This window comes from Streptopelia decaocto (assembly GCF_964273445.1).
Source record: "Streptopelia decaocto genome assembly, chromosome: 8".
In the NCBI taxonomy this organism is placed as follows: Eukaryota; Metazoa; Chordata; class Aves; order Columbiformes; family Columbidae; genus Streptopelia; species Streptopelia decaocto.
In genome coordinates this window covers 2019147-2042376 of record NC_138662.1, presented here as the reverse complement: position 1 = coordinate 2042376, position 23230 = coordinate 2019147, and the positions used below count along the sequence as shown (strand labels likewise).

At 56.3% G+C, this 23230-nt stretch overlaps 2 protein-coding genes across 4 annotated transcripts; both read right to left on the bottom strand.

Annotated features, from left to right (window-relative positions):
- Positions 1 to 1996: 1996 nt before the first annotated feature.
- On the bottom strand, positions 1997 to 4174 carry LOC309443208 (uncharacterized protein). 3 transcript variants are annotated; one of them, XM_082059953.1, is made up of 5 exons: positions 4077 to 4174; positions 3618 to 3680; positions 3006 to 3180; positions 2415 to 2510; positions 1997 to 2333 (listed from the first exon to the last, which is right to left on the bottom strand). In XM_082059953.1, exons 1-5 carry the CDS (start codon positions 4096 to 4098, stop codon positions 2054 to 2056), a joined length of 636 nt encoding a protein of 211 aa, XP_081916079.1. In that variant the 5' UTR covers positions 4099 to 4174; the 3' UTR covers positions 1997 to 2053. The 3 variants fall into 3 exon arrangements, with proteins under 3 accessions (XP_081916079.1, XP_081916077.1, XP_081916078.1); XM_082059951.1 differs by having other exon boundaries at positions 1997 to 2510; XM_082059952.1 differs by having other exon boundaries at positions 1997 to 2510; positions 4086 to 4104.
- Positions 4175 to 14066: 9892 nt separating this feature from the next.
- Positions 14067 to 18831, bottom strand: LOC309443411 (uncharacterized protein; the record flags this gene model as incomplete). The annotated part of the gene is made up of 8 exons (XM_082060334.1): positions 18811 to 18831; positions 16764 to 16835; positions 16257 to 16328; positions 15979 to 16050; positions 15790 to 15888; positions 15135 to 15242; positions 14458 to 14737; positions 14067 to 14238 (listed from the first exon to the last, which is right to left on the bottom strand). Exons 5-8 carry the CDS (start codon positions 15824 to 15826, stop codon positions 14067 to 14069), a joined length of 597 nt encoding a protein of 198 aa, XP_081916460.1. The 5' UTR covers positions 15827 to 15888; positions 15979 to 16050; positions 16257 to 16328; positions 16764 to 16835; positions 18811 to 18831.
- Between the last annotated feature and the right edge of the window lie 4399 nt (positions 18832 to 23230).

The following is a 23230-nucleotide window of genomic DNA, read 5'->3' as shown; positions in this document are numbered from 1 at the left end:
GCTGCCAAGAAAGGGCTGGTGGGCCATGGGAGCCGTGGGGAGAGAGGATGTGCTGGGTTAGCAGGTTCAAACAGCAGCTGCTGGTGTTGGGTGCAGCTGCTGAGCCACCACAGCTGCTGCTCCTTCTGTCCAGGACTGAGGGGCAGCCGCCATTTTCCCGCCTGGCGCCTGCACCTGCATCGCTGCAGGAGACAGGCTGCTGCAGGGGGCTGGGGACGGGCTGGTGGGACATGGGGCTCGTGGTGACCCTGGGCACACAGGTTTTCACTCCAACATCTGCCTGAGTTTGTTGTTCTGATCCTGCCACTGCAGGGCAGCCGGTGATGGGCTTGGGGACGTGATGGCCGCTCTGGTTTTGATTCCAGGTGGTATTGGAGACAACAGGGCTAGTTCACCACTGCAGGGCTTCTGTGGACAGGCTGAGAAGATACAGGGGCCATGGAGACGGTAGATGCACTGGTTTCTACTTCATTGGGTGCTTCAGGAAATGGGGCCCAGGTTTCCCAGAGAGGTGGTAGATGCCCCATCCCTGGAGACTTTCAAGAGCAATAGCTGGTCCAGCCTCGGGTCCCTGCCTGTGGGTGAAGCCCAGCATGGCAGGCGGGAGCAAGGCGAGCAGGGGACAATTCCCCGAGTGCTCTCCTGTGACACTGTGACCTACAGCACTGATGTGAGCGGTGGAGGAGCCGGTGACCTCTTGGCCGGCTCTGGCTGCTCTGACACACTCTGTACAGGCCACGAGAAACAGCTCTTGAGGAGAGGATGGACCAACACAGGGTCCCTGGGGGCTTCCCTCCCGGGAGAGCTCTGGCACACAGAGGAAGCCTCGCAAAGCACTGGAGGGAACAACCGTCACCCACACTGCCCGGGAGAAGCGTTAAAACCGTTTCCCTCGCAACACTGTAACGGGCCAAAGCGACTGCCATCTTAGCCAAGGCCTCAGGACGAGCACCAGGCCCAGGCTCCCTTTAGCCTGAGAAGCCCCGGGCTTGCTGCTGTACAGTGAGAGGGGGCTCAGCACCCAGATGTGCAGATACTTTGCAGCACCCCAAGGGGTGATGGCCTTGGCTTGTCAATTAGAGCCCATGAAGGACTCATTAATTAGTGAGGGCCTTTGTCGTGCCTCCAGTAGACACTTCTGCAAAAGCTCAGTCCCTCTCTATCTGGGGAGCTGTGGGGATGGTGGATATACTCTTATCCAGCACTTTGGGTGCTGGACAACGCTGGGCTGCTTCCCCTGCTACCACTGCTGCAGTGCGGCTGTGAACGGGCTGGGACACGTGGGAGTGGTGAGGATGATGGACGTGCTGGCTTGAATGCCATCTCTTGCCTGAGGCCATTGTCCTGGTCCTGCTGCTGCAGGGCAGCCAGAGATGGGCTGGGGGACACGGGAGGTGTGGGGAGGGAGGACGGGCTGGTTTTCCAGGCTCAAACAGGGGTTGCTGGCACTGGGTTCAGCTCTCAGCGGTGCCGCAGCTGCTGCTCCATCTGTCCAGGACTGAGGGGCAGCCGCCATTTTCCCGTCTGGCTCCTGCACCTGCATCGCTGCAGGAGACAGGCTGCTGCAGGGGGGCTGGGGACGGGCACTCATCAAGGGCCTATTAATTAGTGAGGGCCTTTGTTGTGCCTTCAGTACATTTGCTTGTCTGGCTCATATCCTTAGAGGTGCTCTGGATGGCTTCTCCCTTTTATCTGGGTATCCCATTTGACAAGGTCCATGGCCAGATGACCCCGCTGCAACAAACGCTGCCTCACCCCACAGCCCCTCACCGTTCCATGCGACTGCCCAGGCCGGGCTCCTGTCACCACCTCCCGTACCGCGTGTCGGTCACATTGGTGTCACCAACTGTTTCAGGCCATGGCCATGGGCTCCCCCAGCCCCTGTTGGCCCCACTGCTGGTGGGGGAAGCCCAGTGCCCGGCTCCTGCCGACCCCGAGGGGATCCAGGGCTGTGCCTGCGGGTTGATTTTGGTACCACAGGGACACATGTGCAACAGATCAGTCCCCTTTATTTGGGAAACTGTGGGGATGGTGGAGGCACTTGTCAGCAGCACTATGGGAGCTGGATGACATTGGGCTTTTCCCATGGCTTCAATAGCTTCGGGTCATCAGAGAATGGGTTCCAGGAACGTGGGAGCGGCAACGAGGCTGGACGTGCTTCGTTGACGCCAGTCTGATGCTGCAGAGCACCATCCTGGCCCTGTCCCTGCAGAGCTGGTGATGGGCCGGAAGGACACACGACTGGTGAGGAGTGCGGACGAGCTGACTTGAAGTCCATAAGTTGCCTGATGATGTAATTGTTCTCCCACTGTGGCTTGGCAGCCGGTGATGTGCTGGGGGGAGACAGGAGCTGTAGGGATGGAGGATGTGCCAGTTTTGGAAGCAGGGCCAGCAGCTGCTGGTTTTGGGTGTACCTCTCAGAAGTGCCACAGCACCCGGTCTTCTTTTCTGGAGTGAGGGGTGGCTGCCATATTCCAGACCGCCTGGCTGCTGCCTCTGCACTGCGGAGCCTGTGGAGAGAGGAGGCTGCTGAGGCCTCAGCTGCAGGCGGGACACAGGGCCTCTCCTCCGCAGCACGGCCAGGGCTGGCAAGGCTCCCCAGCACCACGGGCTGAGCTGCTGGCCCGCCTGGGCCGAGGGGGACCCCTGCACCTCATGGCACCACCGAGCAGGGGGATTCCTCCGCGCAGGTTCCCTGCTCAGGAGCGGGTGACAGTGAGAGTGTCGCTTTCTTGGGCAGTCTCGTCTGCCTGTGCCTGCCAGTCCTGAGGCTGCTCTTGCCCAGGCAGGGTCAGTTTGAGCTAAGCCTGGCCCCAGTCAGAGCGGGCTCCTGGGAAGGCAGCCCAGGAATTAAGAGGCCAACTGAAGCATCTGACAGCAGCAGAATCCTCAGCAGAGTTCTTTGGTCAGCCAGGAACTGGCCACTCCGCAGCAGCCTGAGTAGAAATTCTTTGTGGCTACAATCAGCCACCTAAGGAAGCAGTGGGGGGAAAATAATAACTCACTTTCTAGCCGTCCTCCACTGCCAGATGGCGACACAGAAGAACACTATTGCCAGTGGTATGGAAATCATGGTTGCTACTGTGAATATGACACAGCGCTTTCCCATAACTTCGTGGCAGAAAAAACTTGTGCTCCCCTGGGGATTGGGAGCACCTGTGGTTGTCTTGTGAACCACATCTGGAGGAGAAATTCAAGATGTTAGTCCATCCTGTGCACCACTGCTAAGCTTGCAGCACCTTTGATATGGCCAGTGAGTTCCTGGTTTCCCTTGGTGCTGCTGCCTGGAGGCACCATCCCACCCTTTGGGACAGGACTCCCACCCTTTGGGACAGGTTGTCCCACTAAACAAAACACAGAAGGCCAGCAGGACAGCACGGGGGGAGCGCAGCTGCTTGACCGGTCGCTCCTTTGAGGGACACGGACAAAAGTGCCAGCCCCAGCTCTGCCCCCGGTCCAGCTCCCACAGCCGCAGGGGACGGAGTCCGGCCCTCTCAAGAGGGACATGAGCCTTGCGCTCCCCGTCTGCCTCTTCTCCTGCGTGGGCACCGCTTGCAGCTGCTCTCGGGTTTTGGGACGTGTCTCCTGTTCAGGGACCCCACCAAGACGCTCAGTACCTGAGTTCATCCTATGGAATTCATTTATGCTGCTGTGCTGGTAACCTCCGGGCCTTGGCAGCCCTGTCAGAAAGCAGAGACAGAGGTAAAGCCTCAGCACGGCCCAGGCACAGAGGATGCAGGGGGACGGGGAAGTTCCCTCTAAACCGCTGCCCAAACTGGTGGTCAGGGCATCGCTCTGGACCTCAGATCCCGGGAGGGATCCTGCTCGGTGCTGCTCCTGTGCCTTGAGCCTCTGGGGACTCAGGGCAAGCTCTGGGCCGCAGCTACAGCGGGAGGTACGTTTGTGCAACAGTCACATTCCCCATCATCTGCAGAACGTGGCCCAGATGCCTCGAGCCCAAAGCACTTTGTGTTTTGGTAGTGAGGTGACGTGCAAGAGCGGGCACTGGGGGAAGAGCCTGCTGACACACAGCCATCCTGACGGGTGACACTGGCTGACCATGCGACAGTGATTACCTGGCATACCAGCGGCTGGCATCGCCTCTGCTGCTGCACCAGAGCCGGGCAGGGAGCTGCGGCTTCCTTCTGGAAACGCCTCCTTCCACACAGCCTCGCGGTTCGTGTCTTGAGAAAGAAAGAGGGAGGGCTGGATCAGATGGAACCGTTCCCCATGAGGGACATGGTATCTTTGGGGGGCAAGACTTCTCAAAGGCATGGCTAAGGGTTAGAAACCAGGGCTGGGCTTTGGGGCTGCGCCTGCTGGGACACCAGGAAATCGCACGTGACCTTCGGGTTTGAGTTGCACATTGTGGGCAAACTGTCGGGTGATGCTGAGCGCCGTCCTTCAAAGAGAACGGGAAGAAGCTGCAGCCAGGCCAGCTGGGGAAACAGCCCTTTGGAGAAGACTCCTCTGCAAGGCCCTCCTGCCCTTCCTGGAAGCACCAGCACCGACCACATTCGCCCCATCCCAGCAGCTGCCCCTGGCACTCGGCTTGAACCACAACTGGCCGCACAAGCCCTGCACCATCTCTCTGGCAGCTGCAAGGCGTGACACCAGCATCTCTGCAGCGGGGCCCTGACCGACCCCTTCCAGCCTGTCCAGACCAGTACCTAAACCTCCAGATGCTGAGCCTCACAGCTAATTCCGAGTAAAATATACCCACCGTGTGCTCTGTACAGATCGTCCAGGAGTTGCCTCATGACTTTTGATGGCTCTGGGGCCTTTTTTCCTCCTTCAGCTTCATTTCTTGGTCTTGGAAGACCTTAGAAACAAAATTTGGTTCTATGTGAGATTAATCCATTACAGAAAAACAAGGCAGAGGTTGTGAGGTCAGCACAGACAGACTGCTCACCCCTGGGATGCCAGCCGGGCTGGAGCCCAGCACGCTTCCGAGGAGCCTGAAAAGTCCTTCCTGTGGAATCATCTGTTGATAAAGAGCCAGAGAAGCTTCCATCACCTGCTGTGATCTGCATGGGCAGCACTGAATGGCAGAAGCGGTGAGGGGACCGCGCAAGGAGAGGACACACACACGAGCAGGTCTCTGTCCTCACACCCGCAGACCTGCCCGGCTGCCGGACCTTGGGGCTTGGAGCTGGCAGCTCCCAAAGGGAGGAGAAAGCCATGACGTACCCACGGCATGTCCTGGGGGCTCGGTCCTGGAACCCAGACGAGATCCTGGATCAGCTTCGCCCACAGGCTGAGCTGCAAAGAAGCGCAGGACACACCAGCTCCCATGACACAGTTCAAGATGCTTCTTCAGCTCGGAGTGGCCGGGAGCGCAATGCAAAGACGGGATTGCTCCGCGGCACTCGTCCCTCCCTTCCGCTCGGGAGCGTGGGGCAAAGGGTCACCACGTGCCTGCAGCGGCACCGTGCTGGGACCAAACGAAGCCCGTGCGGAGTTGCCGGCAGAAAGGACTCCCTGGAGCTGACAGCAGCTCCAGACTCGACCCCAGCCAGACGCTGACCTGGCATTGGGCACCGGGGCAGCTCAGGCTCCGAGGGGCCGGCACAGGCAGCTTGGCAAGGGACAGCGCCCCGGGACACATCACTGAGCCTGACCCCTTCCCTCTCGGCTCTCCTCCCTGTCTGAGTGGGGGCCACACAAGGGGCAACTTGCATTTCACATGGAACTTACCTCCAGGATAAATCAAGGGCTCCGAAACTACATCCAGCCAAGAAGCTGGATAATCGTTGCCACCAGCCTCATCTAGAAACAAGCACAGAGGAGAAACGTTTCCATTGCCCGCTGGGATCCACCACAGCCTTAGGGAACTGCAGGCACTGGAAGGGGGTCTGGCAGCCACGTGGGAGCCAGTTGGACTTGGACATTGCCAAAGCTGCAGAGGGGCCGGTGACCTCTTGGCCAGCTCTGGCTGCTCTGACACACTCTGTACAGGCCACGAGAAACAGCTCTTGAGGGAGGATGGACCAACAGACGGTCCCTGGGGGCTTCCCTCCCGGGAGAGCTCTGGCACACAGAGGAAGCCTCGCAAAGCACTGGAGGGAACAACCATCACCCACACTGCCCGGGAGAAGAGCCCGCGGGCCGTGAAAGGCTGCACCACTCACCTGCTCCCCGTGCTCGCCACGGAGCAGCCTGGGCAGGCCCGGCGTGCAGGGCCAGCAGGAGGAGGAGGAAGAGGAGGCGGCGGGTGGGGAACATCGTCCCGTGCGCTCAAAACGCCCTTGTGCTGCTGCTGCTGCTGCTGCTGCTGCTGCTGCTGCTGCTGCTGCTGCACTGGGGGCCGGGGGCTGTGCGGCTGCTTCTTGTGGTTGGTGCGGCACCGCGGGCTCTGTGACCTCACAATCACTGTGACCTCCTGGCCGGGCCGAGGCCGCGTGGGGACGGCTAATGGCGCTGGTGGCAGGTGCTGGAGCAGAGCCGTGATTGAGAGATGGGACGCAGTTTGATGCAAACAAAATGTCCGCTTTATTAGTGTGCTTCACATACATTTATACTTTTCCTCAGCAACGTGCTGCGAGCTGATCGGTGTTTCTGTTGCCGTGTTACATACTTATTGGTCTGACACATTTTCTTAAACAGTTACTACCCTGACCCAAGCAATCTTCCCTGTGCAAAACAAGAGCAAAAACAAGAGTCCCCTTTTTACAGGACAACCTTATCAACTTGTGAACCTTGTCTAAACATAGAATCAGCACTCTCCACAACTTCTAATTAAGGTTCTCACCTCTATCCTTCCCATGGCCTGTGACAAGTTCCAGCACATCTCCTTTTAGCAATTGATAAGTGCAGGGAGTTTTACTGAGGCCAGCCAAATCCTGTCCCACATCGCAGAGCCGGGGAGCTGCCTCCCGGGAGGGGAGCACGTCCCGTGGGGCAGCTCCGTGCGAGGGCTGAGACACCGTCCCGCCCGGGGCTGGGCCCACGGCTCTGCCCTGTTCTGCGGGCTCTGGCACAGGGGCAGGAGGAGCTCACAGTGCCCAGAACTGCAGGAGACCACAGCCACGGGGCTGCTGACCTCCTCGGGTGCTGTCAGCAGCAGCTCGTTGCCCCAGGAGTGAGGGATTTCAGTCTGCAGACAAGCGCAAGGTCCCCTCCTGTCGGCAGCTTCCAGGCTGGAGCCCGGTCTGGCACCTTGGGGGACCCCAGGGATCACGAGTCACTTTGCTATTCCAGGGAAGATAAAGCCTTAGATTTTCCATTTCTTCTTCATGCTCAGGCTGGTGGGGTCTCTGAGCCAACAGATCCAGTTGAAGATGTCCCTGCTCATTGCCAGGTGTTGGACTAGATGAGCTTTGAAGGTCCCTTTCTTCGGAGTGCTTGAGGGTATGCAGCTGGTTCTGTTGCTGCAGGGCATCTGGGGACAGACTGGGGGGCTTCTAGGGCCCAGGGGATGATGGACATGATGGATTTAATTCCATCTGCTGCTCAAGGCCACTGTCTTGGTCCCGCAACTGCAAGGCAGACAGCGATGGGCTGGGTGGATGCACGGGCCACAAGATGGTGGGTATACTGTGCTCCACTCCATTGGGTGCCTCAGGATGCTGGGGTTGTTAAACAGCCACATGGCAGCTGGGTACAGGCTGGAAGGACATGGAAGCCATGGGGAGGAAGGATGCGCCAGTTATCCAGGCTGGAATGGAAGCTGCTGGTGTTGGGTGCAGCTCTCAGATCTGCCACAGCTGCTGCTCTTTCTGTCCAGGAGTGAAGGGCGGCCGCCATTTTCCATCCTGGCTCCTGCATCTGCATCGCTGGAGGAGACAGGCTGCTGCAGGGGGGCTGGGGATGGGCTGGGGGGACGTGGAGGTTGTGGCGACCGTGGGCATGCAGGATTTGATTACTATGTCTGCTGGAGTTCATTGTTCTGGATCTGCCACTGCAGGGCAGCCGGTGATGGCCTGGGGGACATGAAGGCCATGGGGATGATGGCTTCTCTGTTTTTGATTCCAGCTGGTGTTGGAGGCCACGGGGCTGATTCACCACTGCAGGGCTTCTGGGGTCGGGCTGAGAGGACACAGGGGCCATGGAGATGGTGGACGCCCTGGCCTGTACCCCATGGGGTGCTTGAGGACTGGCCCAGGTTTCCCAGAGAGGTGGTAGATGCCCCATCCCTGGAGACTTTCAAGAGCAATAGCTGGTCCAGCCTCGGGTCCCTGCCTGTGGGTGAAGCCCAGCATGGCAGGCGGGAGCAAGGCGAGCAGGGGACAATTCCCCGAGTGCTCTCCTGTGACACTGTGACCTACAGCACTGATGTGAGCGGTGGAGGAGCCGGTGACCTCTTGGCCGGCTCTGGCTGCTCTGACACACTCTGTACAGGCCACGAGAAACAGCTCTTGAGGAGAGGATGGACCAACACAGGGTCCCTGGGGGCTTCCCTCCCGGGAGAGCTCTGGCACACAGAGGAAGCCTCGCAAAGCACTGGAGGGAACAACCGTCACCCACACTGCCCGGGAGAAGCGTTAAAACTGTTTCCCTCGCAACACTGTAACGGGCCAAAGCGACTGCCATCTTAGCCAAGGCCTCAGGACGAGCACCAGGCCCAGGCTCCCTTTAGCCTAAGAAGCCCCGGGCTGCTGCTGTAGAGTGAGAGGGGGCTCAGCACCCAGATGTGAAGATACTTTGCAGCATCCCAAGGGGTGATGGCCTTGGCCTGTCAATTAGAGCCCATGAAGGACTCATTAATTAGTGAGGGCCTTTGTCGTGCCTCCAGTAGACACTTCTGCAAAAGCTCAGTCCCTCTCTATCTGGGGAGCTGTGGGGATGGTGGATATACTCTTATCCAGCACTTTGGGTGCTGGACAACGCTGGGCTGCTTCCCCTGCTACCACTGCTGCAGTGCGGCTGTGAACGGGCTGGGACACGTGGGAGTGGTGAGGATGATGGACGTGCTGGCTTGAATGCCATCTCTTGCCTGAGGCCATTGTCCTGGTCCTGCTGCTGCAGGGCAGCCAGAGATGGGCCGGGGGACACGGGAGGTGTGGGGAGGGAGGACGGGCTGGTTTTCCAGGCTCAAACAGGGGTTGCTGGCACTGGGTTCAGCTCTCAGCGGTGCCGCAGCTGCTGCTCCATCTGTCCAGGACTGAGGGGCAGCCGCCATTTTCCCGTCTGGCTCCTGCACCTGCATCGCTGCAGGAGACAGGCTGCTGCAGGGGGGCTGGGGACGGGCTGGGGGGACGTGGAGGTTGTGGCTATGGTGGGTGCGCAGGTTTTGATTCCAGTGTCTGTTGGAGGCCTTTGTTCTCATCCTGCTGCTGCAGAACAGCCAGTGGACCCCTGCACCTCATGGCACCACTGAGCAGGGGGATTCCTCTGGGCAGGTTCACTGCTTAGGAGCGGGTGACAGTGAGAGTGTGGCTTTCTTGGGCAATCTCGTCCCCTGCTCCTCCTCGTCCTGCCCTGGCTTTGCCTGTGCCTGCCAGTCCTGGGGCTGCTCTTGCCCAGGCAGGGTCAGTTTGAGCCAAGCCTGGCCCCAGTCAGAGCGGGCTCCTGGGAAGGCAGCCCAGGAATTAAGAGGCCAACTGAAGCATCTGACAGCAGCAGAATCCTCAGCAGAGTTCTTTGGTCAGCCAGGAACTGGCCACTCCGCAGCAGCCTGAGTAGAAATTCTTTGTGGCTACAAGCAGCCACCTAAGGAAGCAGTGGGGGGAAAAGCAATAACTCACTTTTTAGCCGTCCTCCACTGCCTGATCTTGACACAGAACAACACTATTGCCAGTGGCATGGAAATCAGGGTTGCTACTGTGAATATGATATAGCGCTTTCCCATAACTTCAGGGCAGAGAACACTTGCGCTCCACTGGGGATTGGGAGCACCCGTGGTTCCTTCAGCCAAGAACGGGCTGGAGGGCCAAGGAGGCCATGGGCATGACAGACGTTCTGGCTTTGAATCGGGCTGGTATTGGAAGCCGTGGGGCTGGTCTCACCACTGCAGGGCCCTGGGGATGGGCTGTGGGGATGCAGGGGCCATGTAAGGACTGATCTCCACCCAACCGGAGGACATTGAGGACACGGGGCTGGTTCCACTGCAGCGGGGTATCTGGGGACGGGCTTGGGGCCTTTGGGGCCCACATGATTTTGGACGTGCGGGATTGAAGTCCATCTCCTGCTGGAGGCCATTGTCCAGGTCATGCCCATGCAGGGCAGCCAGTGACAGGCTGGGTGGACGCTGGGGCCATGGAGAGGATGGACCCTCTCTATCTCATCAGGTACTTGAGGACACTCAGCTTGTTCTGCTGCTGCACTACGGCTGGGGATTGTCTGGGGGGACATGGGGTTTATGGCAATATTGGGTGCACGGATTTTTATTCCATCATCTGCTGGAGGTGGTTTTTCTGGTCCTGCGGCTGAAAGGCAGACGGGAACGGGCTGGGGGTTGCATGTGCCACAAAATGGTGAAGGCACTGTTCTGCACTCCATTGGGAGCTGGAGGCCACTGGGCTGTGCCCACAGCTTCAGGGCTGCCAAGAAAGGTCTGGTGAGCCATGGGAGCCGTGGGGAGAGGGGATGTGCTGGGTTAGCAGGTTCAAACAGGGGTTGCTGGTGTTGGGTGCAGCTGCTGAGCCACCACAGCTGCTGCTCCTTCTGTCCAGGACTGAGGGGCAGCCGCCATTTTCCCGCCTGGCGCCTGCACCTGCATCGCTGCAGGAGACAGGCTGCTGCAGGGGGGCTGGGGACGGGCTGGTGGGACATGGGGCTTGTGGTGACCCTGGGCACACAGGTTTTCACTCCAACATCTGCCTGAGTTTGTTGTTCTGATCCTGCCACTGCAGGGCAGCCGGTGATGGGCTTGGGGACGTGATGGCTGCTCTGGTTTTGATTCCAGGTGGTATTGGAGACAACAGGGCTAGTTCACCACTGCAGGGCTTCTGTGGACAGGCTGAGAAGATACAGGGGCCATGGAGACGGTAGACGCACTGGTTTCTACTTCATTGGGTGCTTCAGGAAATGGGGCCCAGGTTTCCCAGAGAGGTGGTAGATGCCCCATCCCTGGAGACTTTCAAGAGCAATAGCTGGTCCAGCCTCGGGTCCCTGCCTGTGGGTGAAGCCCAGCATGGCAGGCGGGAGCAAGGCGAGCAGGGGACAATTCCCCAAGTGCTCTCCTGTGACACTGTGACCTACAGCACTGATGTGAGCGGTGGAGGAGCCGGTGACCTCTTGGCCGGCTCTGGCTGCTCTGACACACTCTGTACAGGCCACGAGAAACAGCTCTTGAGGAGAGGATGGACCAACACAGGGTCCCTGGGGGCTTCCCTCCCGGGAGAGCTCTGGCACACAGAGGAAGCCTCGCAAAGCACTGGAGGGAACAACCATCACCCACACTGCCCGGGAGAAGCGTTAAAACCGTTTCCCTCGCAACACTGTAACGGGCCAAAGCGACTGCCATCTTAGCGAAGGCCTCAGGACGAGCACCAGGGCCAGGCTCCCTTTAGCCTAAGAAGCCCCGGGCTGCTGCTGTACAGTGAGAGGGGGCTCAGCACCCAGATGTGCAGATACTTTGCAGCACCCCAAGGGGTAATGGCCTTGGCCTATCAATTAGGACCCATGAAGGACTCATTAATTAGTGAGGGCCTTTGTCGTGCCTCCAGTAGACACTTCTGCAAAAGCTCAGTCCCTCTCTATCTGGGGAGCTGTGGGGATGGTGGATATACTCTTATCCAGCACTTTGGGTGCTGGACAACGCTGGGCTGCTTCCCCTGCTACCACTGCTGCAGTGCGGCTGTGAACGGGCTGGGACACGTGGGAGTGGTGAGGATGATGGACGTGCTGGCTTGAATGCCATCTCTTGCCTGAGGCCATTGTCCTGGTCCTGCTGCTGCAGGGCAGCCAGAGATGGGCCGGGGGACACGGGAGGTGTGGGGAGGGAGGACGGGCTGGTTTTCCAGGCTCAAACAGCGGCTGCTGGCACTGGGTGCAGCTCTCAGTGGTTCCGCAGCTGCTGCTCCATCTGTCCAGGACTGAGGGGCAGCCGCCATTTTCCCACCTGGCTCCTGCACCTGCATCGCTGCAGGAGACAGGCTGCTGCAGGGGGGCTGGGGACGGGCACTCATCAAGGGCCTATTAATTAGTGAGGGCCTTTGTTGTGCCTTCAGTGCATTTGCTTGTCTGGCTCATATCCTTAGAGGTGCTCTGGATGGCTTCTCCCTTTTATCTGGGTATCCCATTTGACAAGGTCCATGGCCAGATGACCCCGCTGCAACAAACGCTGCCTCACCCCACAGCCCCTCACCGTTCCATGCGACTGCCCAGGCCGGGCTCCTGTCACCACCTCCCGTACCGCGTGTCGGTCACATTGGTGTCACCAACTGTTTCAGGCCATGGCCATGGGCTCCCCCAGCCCCTGTTGGCCCCACTGCTGGTGGGGGAAGCCCAGTGCCCGGCTCCTGCCGACCCCGAGGGGATCCAGGGCTGTGCCTGCGGGTTGATTTTGGTACCACAGGGACACATGTGCAACAGATCAGTCCCCTTTATTTGGGAAACTGTGGGGATGGTGGAGGCACTTGTCAGCAGCACTATGGGAGCTGGATGACATTGGGCTTTTCCCATGGCTTCAATAGCTTCGGGTCATCAGAGAATGGGTTCCAGGAACGTGGGAGCGGCAACGAGGCTGGACGTGCTTCGTTGACGCCAGTCTGATGCTGCAGAGCACCATCCTGGCCCTGTCCCTGCAGAGCTGGTGATGGGCCGGAAGGACACACGACTGGTGAGGAGTGCGGACGAGCTGACTTGAAGTCCATAAGTTGCCTGATGATGTAATTGTTCTCCCACTGTGGCTTGGCAGCCGGTGATGTGCTGGGGGGAGACAGGAGCTGTAGGGATGGAGGATGTGCCAGTTTTGGAAGCAGGGCCAGCAGCTGCTGGTTTTGGGTGTACCTCTCAGAAGTGCCACAGCACCCGGTCTTCTTTTCTGGAGTGAGGGGTGGCTGCCATATTCCAGACCGCCTGGCTGCTGCCTCTGCCTCTGCCCCGAGGGGATCCAGGGCTGTGACTGCGAGTTGATTTTGGTACCACAGGGACACTTGTGCAACAGATCTGTCCCTCTTTATTTGGGGAGCTGTTGGCATGGTGGATGTTTTTGTCTCCACCACGCTGGGAGCTGGACACCACTGGGTTCCTTCCACGGCTTCCAGTGCTGCAGGGCAGCTGGGGATGGGCTGTGGGAATGTGGGGTTGGTGATGTGGCCGGACGTGCTGCCTTGATGTCAAACTGCTGCCTGAAGGCCTTGTCCTGGTCCTGCTGCTGCAGAGCAGCTGCTGGTGGGCTGTCAGACGATAGGGGTGCAGGACATTGTGGATGTGCTGGCTTGAAGTCCATCAGTTGATTGAGGCCATTCTTCTGCTCCCTCTGCTGCAAGGCAGCTGGTGATGTGCTGGGGGGAGACAGGAGCTGTAGGGATGGAGGATGCGCCATTTTTCCAGGCTTCAACAGTGGCTGCTGGTGTTGGGCGCAGCTCTCAGGGGTGCCACAGCACAGGGTCTTCTTTTCTGGAGTGAGGGGCGGCTGCCATATTCCAGACCGCCTGGCTGCTGCCTCTGCACCGCGGAGCCTGTGGAGAGAGGAGGCTGCTGAGGCCTCAGCTGCAGGCGGGACACAGGGCCTCTCCTCCGCAGCACGGCCAGGGCTGGCAAGGCTCCCCAGCACCACGGGCTGAGCTGCTGGTCGGCCTGGGCCGAGGGGACCCCTGCACCTCATGGCACCACCGAGCAGGGGGATTCCTCCGGGCAGGTTCACTGCTCAGGAGCGAGTGACAGTGAGAGTGTCGCTTTCTTGGGCAGTCTCGTCTGCCTGTGCCTGCCAGTCCTGAGGCTGCTCTTGCCCAGGCAGGGTCAGTTTGAGCTAAGCCTGGCCCCAGTCAGAGCGGGCTCCTGGGAAGGCGGCCCAGGAATTAAGAGGCCAACTGAAGCATCTGACAGCAGCAGAATCCTCAGCAGAGTTCTTTGGTCAGCCAGGAACTGGCCACTCCACAGCAGCCTGAGTAGAAATTCTTTGTGGCTACAATCAGCCACCTAAGGAAGCAGCGGGGGGAAAAGCAATAACTCACTTTTTAACGGTCCTCCACTGCCAGATCGCAACACAGAAGAACAGTATTGCCAGTGGCATGGAAATCATGGTTGCTATTGCATTTAACATACAGTGCTTTTTCGTAATCTGGGAGAAGAGACCACTTGCGCTTCCCCGCGGATTTGGAGCACCTGTGGTTCTCTTGCCGACCACATCTGGAGGAGAAAATCAAGATGTTAGTCCATCCTGTGCACCACTGCTAAGCTTGCAGCACCTTTGATATGGCCAGTGAGTTCCTGGTTTCCCTTGGTGCTGCTGCCTGGAGGCACCATCCCACCCTTTGGGACAGGACTCCCACCCTTGGGACAGGTTGTCCCACCAGACAAAACCCAGAAGGCCAGCAGGACAGCACGGGGGGAGCGCAGCTGCTTGACCGGTCACTCCTTTGGGGGACACGGACAAAAGTGCCAGCCCCAGCTCTGCCCCCGGTCCAGCTCCCACAGCCGCAGGGGACGGAGTCCGGCCCTCTCAAGAGGGACATGAGCCTTGCTCTCCCCGTCTGCCTCTTCTCCTGCGTGGGCACCGCTTGCAGCTGCTCTCGGGTTTTGGGACGTGTCTCCTGTTCAGGGACCCCACCAAGACGCTCAGTACCTGAGTTCATCCTATGGAATTCATTTATGCTGCTGTGCTGGTAACCTCCGGGCCTTGGCAGCCCTGTCAGAAAGCAGAGACGAGAGGTAAAGCCTCAGCACGGCCCAGGCACAGAGGATGCAGGGGGACGGGGACGTTCCCTCTAAACCGCTGCCCGAACTGGCGGTCAGGGCATCGCTCTGGACCTCAGATCCCGGGAGGGATCCTGCTCGGTGCTGCTCCTGTGCCTTGAGCCTCTGGGGACTCAGGGCAAGCTCTGGGCCGCAGCTACAGCGGGAGGTACGTTTGTGCAACAGTCACATTCCCCATCATCTGCAGAACGTGGCCCAGATGCCTCGAGCCCAAAGCACTTTGTGTTTTGGCTGTGAGGTGACGTGCAAGAGCGGGCACTGGGGGAAGAGCCTGCTGACACACAGCCATCCTGACGGGTGACACTGGCTGACCATGCGACAGTGATTACCTGGCATACCAGCGGCTGGCATCGCCTCTGCTGCTGCACCAGAGCCGGGCAGGGAGCTGCGGCTTCCTTCTGGAAACGCCTCCTTCCACACAGCCTCGCGGTTCGTCTCTTGAGAAAGAACGAGGGAGGGCTGGATCAGATGGAACCGTTCCCCATGAGGGACATGGTATCTTCGGGGGGCAAGACTTCTCAAAGGCATGGCTAAGGTTTAGAAACCAGGGCTGGGCTTTGGGGCTGCGCCTGCTGGGACACCAGGAAATCGCACGTGACCTTCGGGTTTGAGTTGCACATTGTGGGCAAACTGTCGGGTGATGCTGAGCGCCGTCCTTCAAAGAGAACGGGAAGAAGCTGCAGCCAGGCCAGCTGGGGAAACAGCCCTTTGGAGAAGACTCCTCTGCAAGGCCCTCCTGCCCTTCCTGGAAGCACCAGCACCGACCACATTCGCCCCATCCCAGCAGCTGCCCCTGGCACTCGGCTTGAACCACAACTGGCCGCACAAGCCCTGCACCGTCTCTCTGGCAGCTGCAAGGTGTGACACCAGCATCGCTGCAGCGGGGCCCTGATCGACCCCTTCCCACTGTACACCCTGTCCAGATCAGTACCTAAACCTCCAGATGCTGAGCCTCACAGCTAATTCCGAGTAAAATATACCCACCGTGTGCTCTGTGCAGTTCGTCCAGGAGTTGCCTCATGACTTTTGATGGCTCTGGGGCCTTTTTTCCTCCTTCAGCTTCATTTCTTGGTCTTGGAAGACCTTAGAAACAAAATTTGGTTCTATGTGAGATTAATCCATTACAGAAAAACAAGGCAGAGGTTGTGAGGTCAGCACAGACAGACTGCTCACCCCTGGGACGCCAGCCGGGCCGGAGCCCAGCATGCTTCGGAGGAGCTGGAAAGTTCCTTCCTTCGGGATCGTCTGTCAATAAAGAGCCAGAGAAGCTTCCATCACCTGCTGTGATCTGCATGGGCAGCACTGAATGGCAGAAGCGGTGAGGGGACCGCGCAAGGAGAGGACACACACACGAGCAGGTCTCTGTCCTCACACCCGCAGACCTGCCCGGCTGCCGGACCTTGGGGCTTGGAGCTGGCAGCTCCCAAAGGGAGGAGAAAGCCATGACGTACCCACGGCATGTCCTGGGGGCTCGGTCCTGGAACCCAGACGAGATCCTGGATCAGCTTCGCCCACAGGCTGAGCTGCAAAGAAGCGCAGGACACACCAGCTCCCGTGACACAGTTCAAGATGCTTCTTCAGCTCGGAGTGGCCGGGAGCGCAATGCAAAGACGGGATTGCTCCGCGGCACTCGTCCCTCCCTTCCGTTCGGGAGCGTGGGGCAAAGGGTCACCACGTGCCTGCAGCGGCACCGTGCTGGGACCAAACGAAGCCCGTGCGGAGTTGCCGGCAGAAAGGACTCCCTGGAGCTGACAGCAGCTCCAGACTCAACCCCAGCCAGACGCTGACCTGGCATTGGGCACCGGGGCAGCTCAGGCTCCGAGGGGCCGGCACAGGCAGCTTGGCAAGGGACAGCGCCCCGGGACACATCACTGAGCCTGACCCGTTCCCTCTCGGCTCTCCTCCCTGTCTGAGTGGGGGCCACACAAGGGGCAACTTGCATTTCACATGGAACTTACCTCCAGGATACCTCAAGGGCTCCGAAACTACATCCAGCCAAGAAGCTGGATAATCGTTGCCACCAGCCTCATCTAGAAACAAGCACAGAGGAGAAACGTTTCCATTGCCCGCTGGGATCCACCACAGCCTTAGGGAACTGCAGGCACTGGAAGGGCCAGTTGGAGTTGGACATTGCCAAAGCTGCAGAGGGGCCGGTGACCTCTTGGCCAGCTCTGGCTGCTCTGACACACTCTGTACAGGCCACGAGAAACAGCTCTTGAGGGAGGATGGACCAACACAGGGTCCCTGGGGGCTTCCCTCCCGGGAGAGCTCTGGCACACAGAGGAAGCCTTGCAAAGCACTGGAGGGAACAACCATCACCCACACTGCCCGGGAGAAGAGCCCGCGGGCCGTGAAAGGCTGCACCGCTCACCTGCTCCCCGTGCTCGCCACGGAGCAGCCTGGGCAGGCCCGGCGTGCAGGGCCAGCAGGAGGAGGAGGAAGAGGAGGCGGCGGGTGGGGAACATCGTCCCGTGCGCTCAAAACGCCCTTGTGCTGCTGCTGCTGCTGCTGCTGCTGCTGCTGCTGCTGCTGCTGCTGCCGCACTGGGGGCTGGGGGCTGTGCAGCCGATTCTTATGGCCGGTGCGGCACCGCGGGCTCTGTGACCTCACAATCACTGTGACCTCCTGGCCGGGCCGAGGCCGCGTGGGGACGGCTCATGGCGCTGGTGGCAGGTGCTGGAGCAGAGCCGGGGAGCTGCCTCCCGGGAGGGGAGCACGTCCCGTGGGGCAGCTCCGTGCGAGGGCTGAGACACCGTCCCGCCCGGGGCTGGGCCCACGGCTCTGCCCTGTTCTGCGGGCTCTGGCACAGGGGCAGGAGGAGCTCGCAGTGCCCAGAACTGCAGGAGACCACAGCCACGGGGCTGCTGACCTCCTCGGGTGCTGTCAGCAGCAGCTCGTTGCCCCAGGAGTGAGGGATTTCAGTCTGCAGACAAGCACAAGGTCCCCTCCTGTCGGCAGCTTCCAGGCTGGAGCCCGGTTTGGCGCCTTGGGGGACCCCAGGGATCAGAGTCACTTTGCTTTTCCAGGAAAGATAAAGGCTTTACTCTTATGTCTTTTCTTAACATTCAGGCTGGTTGGAGCTCTCAAAATCTACTTTTTTTTTTTTTTAATAAGAGCTGATTTCTATTATATTGGACGTGTCAAAAACTTTATACTTTTACTGCAATATTACTGTCAAGTCGGAAGTTCAGCTCATGTTGTGACTGTGTTGGTGACTCCCGCTGCTGCAGGCAGCATCAGTCTGCTCTTCCCCCACCCACCCACACCGCGTGTGCACTGTGCATTCAGTGCTGTGTGTTGCCCCAGATTTGAACAGCAAAGGAACTGATGCTGTATTTTATTAAAAAAAAAAAACAAAGCCATCAAGTTAGCTGCATAAATGGCAAGCACTGTGTTACCCATCCCTGCCTGTTCCATCCAACTGATGAGACTTTTATACCATCATAAGGGTCAGCCAACGCCAGCTAAGAATTAATAAATTGTATACAGGACTTCCATAAAATTAAAGAAATAATGGTGGGTGTCCTTATATTGCAATTTTTATTCCCAGTTTCACTGAGAATTGTAATAGCATTTGAATGCAGGTAGGAACTGGTTTCCAGTGACTGAAATGGTGAAGACAATGAATGAAGAAAGGCTATACTGTGAAACAGGTAAATAGCTCTGCTTCAGGAAAGATAATGTATTAAATACCAAGCAGTGAAGATATAACTTTTTACTTCTGACAGCACTCTCTGTTTCTATACTATCTGTGCTCAGGAACTGAATGACATCCACAATCAATACATCTTTTGCTGACTTCAGACATCTTTTGATCCAAGTACTTGGATTATAACTTGTATCCAAATATCTCAAGTACTATAAGATCTCGAGTAAGGAGAAAACCACTTTTTGGTACATTATCACATTTACTCTTAAGATGAATAAACCAAAGCCAGTTAATGTAAAATGCCTGCACGATGACACTAGCAAATCACAACCAAGAGGATGGACAAGGTTACCCACCTAGTTGACCAAGGGAAGCCTGTCGATGTGATCTTTTTGGATTTCAGTAAAGCCTTTTATAGTGTCTCTCACAGTCTCCTCCTGGACAAGATGTCCAGCACACAGCTGGATAAACACACAATGCAGTGGGTGAGCAACTGGCTGGTGGGCCGGGCTCAAAAGGCTCCAGTAAATGGGGTCATGTCGGGCTGGTGACCAGTCACTAGTGGGTTCCTCAGGGATCCATCTTCAGGGCAGCACTTTGCAATGTCTTTATAAATGACTTAAACTCAGGACTTGAGGAATTACTTAGTAATTTTGCTGATGACACAAAATTGGGAGGAGCTGTCGACACTCTGGAGGGCAGAGGCCCTGCAGAGGGATCTGGACAGATGGGGGAACTGGGCACTCACCAACCACATGGAGTTCAACAAGAGCAAGTGCTGGATTTTGCACCTGGGACACGGCAACCCTGGCTGTACAGACAGACTGGGGACGAGATGCTGGAGAGCAGCTCTGCAGAGAAGGATCTGGGGGTGCTGGTCAACGACAACTTGAACATGAGCCACCAGTGTCCCTGGAGCCAAGAGGGACCCGTGTCCCGGTGCACCCAGCACAGCACGGCCAGCCAGGCAGGGGGGGATTGTCCCGCTCTGCTCTGCGCTGGGGCGGCCTCACCTGGAGCATTCACTGTGTGCAGGGCTGGGACACAGGAGAAAAGGAGATAAAGCTGCTGGAGAGTGTCCAGAGGAGGCCATGAAGTTGGTGAAGGTTTGGAGTGAAGCCGTGTGAGGAGCAGCTGCAGTCCCTGGGTCTGTTCAGCTGGAGCAGAGCAGACTGAGGGCAGAGCTCATGGGCTGCAGGTTCCTCAGCAGGAGCAGGAGGGGCAGGGTGAGCTCTGCTCTGTGACAGTGACAGAGCCCAGGGAACGGCAGGAACATGTGCCAGGGAGGGGCAGTGGGACATGAGGAAAAGGTTCTTCACCCAGAGGTGCTGGAGCACCAGAAATCAGAATGCTGTGCCTTTGTTTTTTCAGATGAGAGCCCTGATCACCACTTCTGCAAAGAAATACTGCAAAAATTTGAGAAGTCAAATGACATTAAAAAGATAATTTGGAAAATGCAGCTCACCCTGAACCGCAGCACTAATGCAAACACTAGCATTAGTGAAAAGGTGGCTTTTACAGATTAGCTGACAGAATAAATTAAAGCACTATCTCCTGACATAGAAGCATTTCTGCTTTTCAGGGTCTGCACATTTTAACTTTGGAAAAATTAAAAAGTTATCAGCTTTGTTTTCCTTTGGCTCTTCTGGTAGTATCAGAACTATCTTTTTGGAAATCTAACAAGCACAGGACACGTGAAATTGTACTCCTGGCAGTATTTGAGAAGAGATCCATAGGACTCTGGGGGACCTTATGTTCTACGTGTAGATGGCTTTCCTTTTAAAACGCCATTTTGCATCAGGCCTGGAGGCGATGGTGGTCAAAGCCCTGACACTGAAGGGCTGTGGGATCAGCCCCATGTGCCCGCACTCAGGACGGAGCCTCGTGTGAACACGGACGTTGCCAATACACGTCACGAGACCGGGGACAAAAGCTGCGATTTCCCCGCAGCTCCTTGGTGCCTCCTGGGAGCGGGATGGCAGGTGTACCAGTGGAATGCAAAAATCTACTCTAAAAAGAGCAGATATTGCAACCCAAACTTGTTTTGCACAAACTAACCTCAGACTTGCTGTCCCAACTATTCTAAAGATGATTTTGAGAGAACGTGCACCAGCAACTCCGTCCTCGATCTGTCTTGTGGCACATGCTTAATGCAAGAACCAGGAGACACAGTCCTCGTACCAAATTCCATTTGCTGCTTTTAGTCTGTTTTCCAAGGCACGTGTCTGTGTCCATCCTTCCCCTCATCCCTTTCAACCCACCGGCCACTTTCAAGCCCATCTAACTGAAATAAGTGCAAAGAGAGTATGTTCCCAGGAGCTTCATGATGGTTTTCTATGAGCAGTCTCTGTGAAAAGAGGGTGCAAATTAAGTTCAAATGGGTTTTTTTTTGACATTACATATAGCACATGGGAATGGGGGAGAATTATGAATGCCCTAATTGTGAGAAAAGCTTCAGCTGTCCCTTGTATGTTACTGGATATTGGAAAATCCAGAAGCAAAGAGAAAGCAGGAACACAGTTTCACCAGCTCCAGGGCTATGTGACCAGGCACTTCCACATTCACCAGGCTGAGACACTCTCCCCATCCCTGTGTTGCTGGGTCCTTTTACACTTTTTCCACCTTTACTACAAACATCTTCTCATTGTGTATAATTTATAAAGGGTCATGCACTGACATCGTCACTGTTACACAGAACGAATAGAACTGGGACCAACCACTAATTTTATCGCGCTTCTCTCTTGCTTCTGGCCTAGAGTCTGCCAAGGTGCTGTGCAGGTGCTGGTTCACTGTAACTGACGCTGTGTTCAGCAGGAAACCCAAGCTCCCCATGGCCACGGTTACACCTTGTAATCACCTGCTGCTGCCGTCAAAGCTTATTTTAGCAAGTCAAATGCTCAGAGTAACCTCACTGTCCTTTCTGACCTTTTACATGTGGTACAACCGCAGCTCAAGTACAGTATTTGACAGATTTATCATAACAAGTGGTTTATACATCTGAGTTATTTTCTTCTGTGCTCATACCAACTGCGTTTGTCCACAGCATTTGTTTGCAATGTCTTCTACACTTTGATAGACTCTTAGGTAAGGATTTAGACTCTCCAGTCCCTACATGACCTAAAGAAACAGACAGTAAGGTGAGCAGAACTATCTGGCAATATTTTGCAAGACCAAAGACTTCTTTTACATTTCAAGACAAATAGTTTCAATGTCCCTTGATCTGCTTTTGAAATAATTAGTGCTATTGCAAATGGCCTGCTAACCCCAACTGCGCGCATTCCAGAAAAAAAGAAGGATGGGCTGGCATTTCTGATTAAAATACAAGATTTAAATTGAGCAAAAAGGGATAAACAGTTCACTTTCTGAATAAAAATTTGTCACATCACCCACTGGTGCCTGATGGGACATACTGTGGAATTGTTCTATTCCCTGAGCCAAAAACAATGTCACTTCCCAATTATGGGTATAATGAGCAACGGCCACCGATGAATCAGCGCACATCTGGTGAATCGCGTGCCCAAAAGAACACCGGCACTCGCTAAGTATTTCCTGCTTTGAAAATACACGTGTCATCTATAGAATGCTTCCTTTTTGGAAAACGCTTCTGTATCTTTCCTCGGTTATCTGGTAGCACGACCTGCAAAGCACTAAAACTGTGTGTTGGAATTTACACGCACCTCGTGCAGCGTCTCTGGATGTGACTCCTGAAAAATAACTTTAATAACCACTGCTTCTAGGAAATTTTGTCTGTGCGCTGGCAAGAATTACTAGAGTGCCTAAGCAATATGTAACGGCGAGTAAGAGGGTATTTCACTGCTGGATGTGAAACTGGGACACTCACCTTTTCTGGGTGTTCAAACCCCATCTTGTGACTTACAGTGGAAGTGCAGGAGCTGCCAAGGCGCTTCTCGGTGCTACCTGGCAGACACATGACAGAAGCTTCTCACCCTAGCGTGGGCCGTAGTTTCTGTATTCATTAGAAAATAAGTCAAATTACACCCGAAAGTAAAGATTAAAAAGTAATTTAGCAGACGGCCGAACTTATGTGACAAGGTTTTACCTGCACAAGGATGAAAACTGCATTTGGGTTCACCTTTATCTGTCGAGGCATCACGATTTAGTTTGTTCGACACACAAAACCTCTGCCTTATCCAGACAGTTGTCAGGGCTGGGGTCATTGCTCTTGTCACTGTAAACAAGGCTCTGTGTTCCCTTCTGGCATTTGTGATAAAAATCATCATTTGTGAAGTAAAACAGCACACCATACACATAAGAACATCATTGAAACTCTACAAACTTCTACAGAATTGTTAAGATTCAAAAAAGTTTCATTATTTGTAAAACTTTTAAAATACGAAAAGCTTGCTTACAAAGACAGACTGACAAGACTACACTGTGCACTACTCTGTCACATCCCTGTGGCAATGAGCTTGTGAAAATTAAGACGTACAAACCAGATCTGCGTTCGAAGTTTGTTTTTAAACACAGCAATTCGCTCCCTGAGCCTGTACTAGTCCTGATGGCTGATACTGCAGACACACCAAGAAGCGGAAGGACCACCTCTCCGCTGCAGCACTGATGTGCCCTATAGCCCCCATGCATCTCCAAAACATCAACAAAATAATGGAATTATAGAGCGGCCTGGGTTGCAAGGGACCTTCAAAGCTCATCTAGTCCAACAGCCCTGCAATGAGCAGGGACATCTTCACCCAGACCAGGTTCAATGAGGAACCTAACCAGGAAGATATTTTGGTTAAGTAGCACCACAGTAACATC